At 35.8% G+C, this 7,633-nt stretch overlaps 1 protein-coding gene and 1 pseudogene across 1 annotated transcript; both read right to left on the bottom strand.

Moving 5' to 3' along the window:
• Nucleotides 1–653: 653 nt before the first annotated feature.
• LOC149191388 (isoflavone 7-O-glucosyltransferase 1 pseudogene) lies at nt 654–1,073 on the bottom strand (annotated as a pseudogene).
• Nucleotides 1,074–1,124: 51 nt separating this feature from the next.
• Nucleotides 1,125–2,033, bottom strand: LOC149191387 (UDP-glycosyltransferase 72B1-like). Its single transcript, XM_089406637.1, has one exon. It carries the CDS (start codon nt 2,031–2,033, stop codon nt 1,125–1,127), a length of 909 nt encoding a protein of 302 aa, XP_089262763.1.
• Nucleotides 2,034–7,633: the final 5,600 nt, after the last annotated feature.

The raw sequence follows: 7,633 nt of genomic DNA, 5'->3' as shown, positions 1-7,633 counted from the left end.
TATTCAAAGTCAAAAATAAATAACTTCCCTACTCATTTCCCCTAAATCTTCACTAGTTCCCTAACTCCTAAAGGTAATTACAAAAGTTAGAGGGGCTTAGAGCATATCTTTGACTTTTGGAGGGACCGGACCCTCGACCCAATAATTTATAATGGCTAAGTGCTTAAGACCCTTCATCAATATTCACCCCCCTTCGTAAGTCATTCATTTCCCTAATAAATCTTTTCCTAAGTAAAATCCTATTTTACGTAGGGAAAACAAAACACTTTCCATATAAACCCTCATGTTCACTTAGCCTAAGTTTTAAATATATGTATGAAAATGTTTTAAACTTAGCACGCATTTCAAATTTCGCAAATTGATATTAACCACTAATGTTTATTACGCCGTAAGGTGTTTCCCTCTGAAATGAACTCCCCAAACTGCTGTCGTGTCAAAATATGTGCCATTCGATTTTGTTGTTAGACGATTGGGTAATCATTAGCCGTTTATTTGAATTGAGCAATGCTAGGTGTGATGGTCCATACAAACCATCAACCATCTTAAGATCTAGATGTGACATATCAAGCGAGACCTTTCAAGTTTCAAGTAGTAGGTGGTGTTTTAGTGGCATGCATTTCCTTCCAAACAGAAGCCGCATTGGCCAGCGTGTTCTATGAACTCCCTCCCTCCGCCATTTCAAACCGGGCCTTCCCCATCAATTTTGCCATCCCCTTCTTTATTTCCATTCCCCCCTCTCCTTCCATTAATTCCCTCGCCGCTCTTTCCACTTCCTCTCTCTTCACCAATCCATCTGCTCCCTTCTGCACTTCAATGCCCACCTTCATCTCCTTCATGAGAAGGAAGGCATTCATTCTCTGTTCAGTAAAGAGAGGCCAAGCAATCATCGGCACTCCATGTAAGGTGCTTTCGATCGTTGAATTCCAACTGCAATGAGAAAGAAAACCTCCTCTGGATGGATGAGAGAGGACAACAATCTGAGGCACCCATGAATCCACCACAAATCCACGGTCCTGGGTTCGAGTCTCGAAACCCTCAGGTAGAACCTCCCTCATGTCTTCTTCAGCAGTCATCGCGGATTCAATTGGAGGAGGAGGCTCCTTACGCAACACCCAAAGGAACTGCTACCCACTTGCTTCTAGCCCCAAAGCTAGTTCCTGAATCTGATTCTCCGGCAAGGTGCCGCGGCTCCCGAAAGAAACGCACAGAACTGACAAGGCGGGCTGGCGGTCCAGCCATTTGAGGCAGCCCTCCTTCTCAAACTTCTCTTCATATTCCGACAGAGGTGAAGCTATTAGCAGCCCAACGGGATAAATGGAAGGGGTCATTTCAACAACACTCAGAACCTTTCCTTCCTTGAGAGATTTTATTTGTTCTGGTTCCATTTCTTGGCATTTATTTATCAGAATTCCACGAGCTTCTTGAAGCCGAAGGGAATGTTGAATGAACCAGTTGAATGAAATATCAGATCTATCTAGAAGAGGGTCTGGCAAATCTATTCCGAGAATCGGCAGAAGGGTCGGCACTTCGATCGGGAAATCCACATCTTTGAAGGAAATTTCAATGTTGTGGACAAGTGTTGGAAGGTAGAGCATGATGCAGAGGAGAGAAGCCCTAGAAGTTGAGAATATGTAGCAAGGTATTTCCAGTTTGGTGGCGACATCCAACATGGGTGTACCGAAAAAATCGATTATGAAAGCACAGATAAGAAACGAAAAGGATGTGAGAGCATCTTGCACCAATATTTTAGCTTTCTCCAATAGTAAGGGCATGCGTACAAAAATCTTCATCTCGGCATGATCCCCTTCGATCTGAACATCGGGGAGCTCTATGAAGCAGATCATGTCCCTTGATGAAGACGATAGGGTGTGGTGAGGAGAGCCATCCATCCATTTGGCGGTGAAGAACGTGACAGAAAAGCCATGGTACACAGTCAGCTGCTTTGCAAGCTCAAGCAGTGGGATGTGATGGCCCGACCCAAACCCAGGGAATATTGTGACATGAGGCTTTTGGCTCTGCTCTTGTGACTCCATGAATGTCTCTATATTCCGACAAGCAAATGCCAATATTTGAAGGGTGGGTTTTGTAACGATGAAGCAGAGAATTTGTAGTTATAAAACAAATGTATGAGCGTGCTTGCGTCGTAATGAATAATTTGGGGAGGCAGCCAAAACTAAAGTTTAAACAAATATATGACCCACCATGTTTTTGTTGTTCCAAGGACTTGGTAAAAGACTACAAACAATTTAGGGTGGATCTTTCATTCATTTGTTGACTTTGCAGTAGCATGTTGGCAATTTAGGAGAGACGTATGGAAAATGGCAGGACCCAGGGCTATATTAAATAGTTTAATTTTTCTTGCAATGTCAGTGCAAACATATGGACGATGCCACCACTATTTTAAACAATTTAGTTTTGCTTTCCACGTCACTGCAAACATATGGGCAATTTAGGAGAGACGTATGGAAAATGGTAGGACCCGGGGCTATATTAAACATTTTAATTTTGCTTGCAACGTCAGTGCAGACATATGGACAATGCCACCACTATATTAAATAGTTTAGTTGTGCTTGCAACATATTCGTAAGTGATTAATATATATAACGTGGGTGGGGGTATGATTTTTAAAAATATATGTTGTGTTATTTATTTATTGGGTAATACTGCCATGACATTAATCTTTAGAGATTTTGACTAAGCTGTTAGATTGGCATCATAGAAGTATTATCAATTTTCTACAAACATGAATTATAACTTAACAAACATAAAAATTCAAATGAAATAAGGCCTAATAATTTAATCTAAGTCTATAATAGCTTCACTTGTAGGAAATCAAGTTGCAATATTTCATTGCCTATATGGGTAAATGGCTTATGTAACAATACCTTGTTCACTATGTACTTAATGATTAAAAGAAGATTAACAAACATTCATCCAATAATTACTATTTAGCTAAGAAATATGGAAGACATGCAATCAAGCTTCAATACTCTAAGTAGTATCCACTATGGTTCCACTAGTATAAAGGAAATTTATAGCAGTTTATCACAACTCAGTGATTAGATAGCATTGGTAATAGTACTTTGATGACCACTCTAAATTGTGACTAAAAGGTCGATTCAAGCTTCAGTTAAAGCAAAGATACAACTAATCAAACATATGAGACCTCAAAGAAAACATAAATAATTGATAAATAATAGAAAGTTGAGAAGAATTTAAAGTATTTCCCAAGAATAAATCTATAAGATGGAAATAGTGAAATGTATACACAGTAACTCACATAAATATAATAGTGCACATGTCCAAACCATGGGGTCGCTCTAGAATTTTCATATCGACATCATGACTATTATCTTATAAAACTTAGAGTAATATATGAACATAGAAACATGAAAATGCACGTATCTTAATTAAAAGTTCATTGTATACAATGTTCCCTTTCTTCTACTCTTTAGTTTTATTTAAAAAAACTAAAATATAATAAACAAAGTTAAGTTCCATCTCCTGGAGTAATGACATATTGATATAACATCTAAGCTTAGGCAATTCAATCCATCAAAAGTATGATATCGACCTCAATTGTGCTTTTTAGATAAATATGGAAGTCAAACCTGATATTTTTGCATTATTTGGATTGATGGCACTTGTGTTGACTAGAACATTAACTAGGGGTGTTTGTTTTGTATTCTACACATCCAAGGGGAACCACATTGTGCCATGAAGGTGACGATCGAAACCCATATTCCCTATTTCTAATCAGGAAATTTCTATGACCTACTGAACAAATGAAGGAACCAAAATGAAGTTATTGTTTAATGTATAATAAAATCAAACAAAAACCTTGCCTATAAACTTCAACATTTAATATATCCATTCCTAAAAAGTCTTCCTCGAAAAATTTAAAAATCAATGCCCTCTCTAGAAAAGTCTTTCCCAAAATCTTTATAAATTAATATCCTTTTCCAATTAATATTATTTTGGCCATATAAACTAAACTTTGGAAATTATGTCCTTGCCACACAGTTTGAAGAGGGAAACGACCAATATTAATTTTTATATGTGAAAAAAATGGTAACTACACCTTTGTCAATAATAGTACATCTAAGAACCTTGCAAATTTAGAGAAATCCTAATGGATCTAACAAATTAAAGCAAGCAATTTGAAAGCATTCTAAATCCTTATTTGTTGCTGCCACCCTCTGTTGGCTCTAATGGCCAATCATGAAGCAAGCAAACATTCTATTGTATATTTGTATTGTACAAGATGGTCACTATATATAATTATGGCTAGCATAACAAATAAATCATGGATGATAAATCTTTTCAAACCACCAACATGAATATATGCTCAAATCTTTCCATAAATCTCTCAATAAATCTTCATCCCTCGACTTGTGTGAATTCATCTTCGAAAGAGAAATGAAAGAATTAATATTCTAACACCCATTTCTAATTCAAGCAGCAATGGTACCGGTATAATGAGTAGTGCCACACAATAGATGGCTTCCTAGTGTGCGGATGAAATGTTGAAGGGAATGGCATTGGTACCAACAAATTATGTTGAGAATGAATATGGTAATGAAGGAGTGCTTCTATGACCTAGGAAATAAAGGCACAAAATAAGGCACCACCTCGGGGTATATTCCAATGTGGAAGAGATTTCATAGCTAAAGTTAAAAAAAAAAAAACCAAAACTTTTAATTAAAACAACGTTTTAATGCACAACCTGGGAAAAAAAATATAGAATTTATCAACTATATCAAGTGTGGGAGCCAAACCTAGCATAGGGTCATGAATTATGGTATAAAATTATGATCCAATCATAATATACAAGATGACACCTTTTTCACCAAAGAGAATATGACCCTATCTTCGATCTAATCTGATCTTGTAGATCTAATTAAAATCACACTACCTCTCATAAAAAGACAAGGATGGTGAAAGCTCTGATACCATGAAATTTTTTAAAACAATATCCCATGAACTAAAAACAACCTTAAAATACAAAAAAAAAACTTTTACAAAAGAGAATGCAAAATAATCTATTAAATCTATTATATAGAAAATGCCAATGTGTGTTTCTATATATAGTAATGAAAAAAGCCTAACATATAGAAAATGGATAGGTAGCACACTCAGGCAGCAGTGGTGCCTATATCAACTTGCAATTAACACAAGTTGTATGCATTAATGAAAGACTCTTTAAAAAATGTCAACGCTTTAGAAATATAATACTAACAAGTTTGATCTATTCTCTCTTTAGCAATATCAATTACTTCTATTTGCATATGTACACATCATTTAAATGGTAAGTTTTATTAAAATAAAATGCACACCAATTATATTAATAAAAAGAAAATTCATATAAATAATTATATCATAAAAATATTATTATTCATAAATAATCTTAGTATTATAATATACATAAATTGATTAATTGATGATAAAGACATTTGAAAAATCATCTAATATAATGATATTTTGATTCATATATTCACAATTTCATCATTAATTTTTTTTTGTCTACGATAAAAATTTAATAAAATTTAAAATATTAAAAAAATTGCTTGTTATCTTATTATCTATGCATAAATACTGAAATATACCTTTCATAGAAGAAAACGATATAACAGGTATGACATCAAGAACCCATAGATAAATTGACAACATTTCTGCGAATATAGCCTTAAATGACCACGACTCCCATACAAAAATTCATTAGAAAACCAGATAACTTATATAGAATGTCAATAAGGGCCTCAACTCAAGGGAGGCTTCAAAAATCAAGGTACAACATAATATGGGAGCTTATAAGGGCCGTGGCCACTTAACATGTTTTCTTTCGGAAAGGAGATTAAAATACACTATAATCTGCCAGCAAGAAATTACAAGGCTCTCAGCCAAAATAACATAATTACAACATTATAGTCCAGAGAGCAACTTGAATAGCACAGAGTCTGATTTCGGGAGAAATTTCACAGCTTATCATTAAGAAGATCGCCCCAGTTTTCAAGGTTGACCCTTTGAGACAGGGTTCCTGCTACACACGAAGAATCAGACAGCGGTAGGAGGAGCAGAGCTCGAACATGCGCCAAGAGCTTGGGAACTGAATGAGCCAATTTCCAACAACTTAGAATGAGTAAATTTGCCAAAGAAATCATAGCCCCTGGATCAAAGAGCTGAGCACACCACCGTCGATGGGAGTAGGAATCCCGAGGCGTGTAGTGAAGGAGGGACGGCCTGCTCGTGCTACAAAGCCATGGCAGAGCCGGTGTGAATGTTAAGATCACAAATCGAACGGTCCAGAGATAAATAAGCTTTGGTTATAATTAAATTCATCACGTAAGTAATTAGTATCATGAAATCCGGAGTTGAAGAGAAAAAAAAGGAAAACAACAGATTAAAGAGAATTGTAGCATAGAGTCTAATTTGGGGAGAAATTCGACAGCTTACCATTAAGAAGATAGCCCCAGTTTTCATGGCTGACCCTCTGAGACAAGGTTCCTACTACACACGAAGAATCAGACAGAGGTAGGAGGAGCAGAGCTCGAACAGGTGCCAAGAGCTTGGGAATCGAATGAGCCAATTTCCAGCATCTTAGAATGAGTAAATCCGTTGAAGAGATCATAGCCCTTGGATCAAAAAGCTAAGTGCACCACCGTCAATGGGAGTAGGAATCCCGAGGCATCCAGCTAAGGAGGGATGACCTGCTTGTGCCACGAAGTCATGGCAGAGCCAGTGTGAATGTTAAGGTCACAAATCGAAAGGTCTAGAGATAAATAAGCTTTGGTTATAATTAAATTCATCACATAGGGCAGTCTTTGGTATTTAATATAGTTACAGTGCATAGGGATATGCATTCCATAAAGCACGGGTTATATTTACAATAGTTGTAACAAAAAAATATCAAGGTATAGAATGAACAGTATGATTGTGACCTTTGTCCTTATTCCAAGTAATAATATTGCCGAGGAAGTAATTTAAATTACCAAGCTCAAAGTTTCGCTGGTTTCATTTTTTTTATACTTATATAGATATATTTAATCTAGTTAAATGATTAATGTAATAAGGGGGAGACATGACAAAGGTACTATTAAAAACTGAAAAAAAATAATAATAAAGAGTATTCATGATGGCTTTGCACACCATTACCTTAAGTCTTGTTTTCATCACTACTATAGTCGTTGAACTTGGTATCGAGGCTTAGTTGTTATGCATGGTAGAACATGGTCCATTCTCTTATAAGTCCACTTATACAATTCTCTTTCCATCCTTCTCTGCCATCTTGGTAAAGTGCACTATGCCTGTTGAATTTTCTCATCCATGGTGAATGCTCGTTTCTTAATTCCCATCCATATAAATAAATTATTATGAAACTTCTCCCATAAATAAGTTATTGTGAAACTTCCCCCTTGTCTATGTTTGTTTTAATAAATAGTTCTTAGTCGCTTAATAAATTTCTTAATAAATATTTCACTCACTTCATTAACAAATGCATTCTCCAAATGACTTCACAAGTTGGTATTAGATTAAAAAATAGCTTAGACGTGCATATTAACACTTTGAAGTTAATTCTAGTGTAAAATGTGGCTTTCACAAACTCTGAAGAAGAGCTTAATGTTAAATTTGCATG

The sequence above is a fragment of the Pinus tabuliformis genome, chromosome 2_2, assembly GCF_031772625.1.
Source record: "Pinus tabuliformis cultivar Carrire ecotype Pingquan chromosome 2_2, CPIR1, whole genome shotgun sequence".
NCBI lineage: Eukaryota > Viridiplantae > Streptophyta > Pinopsida > Pinales > Pinaceae > Pinus > Pinus tabuliformis.
This window is presented reverse-complemented; position numbering and strand designations above follow the sequence as displayed.

Bases quoted from the DNA above. Each gene is read 5' to 3' on its own strand.
- LOC149191387 (XM_089406637.1), bottom strand. From the start codon at position 2,033: ATGGAGTCACAAGAGCAGAGCCAAAAGCCTCATGTCACAATATTCCCT.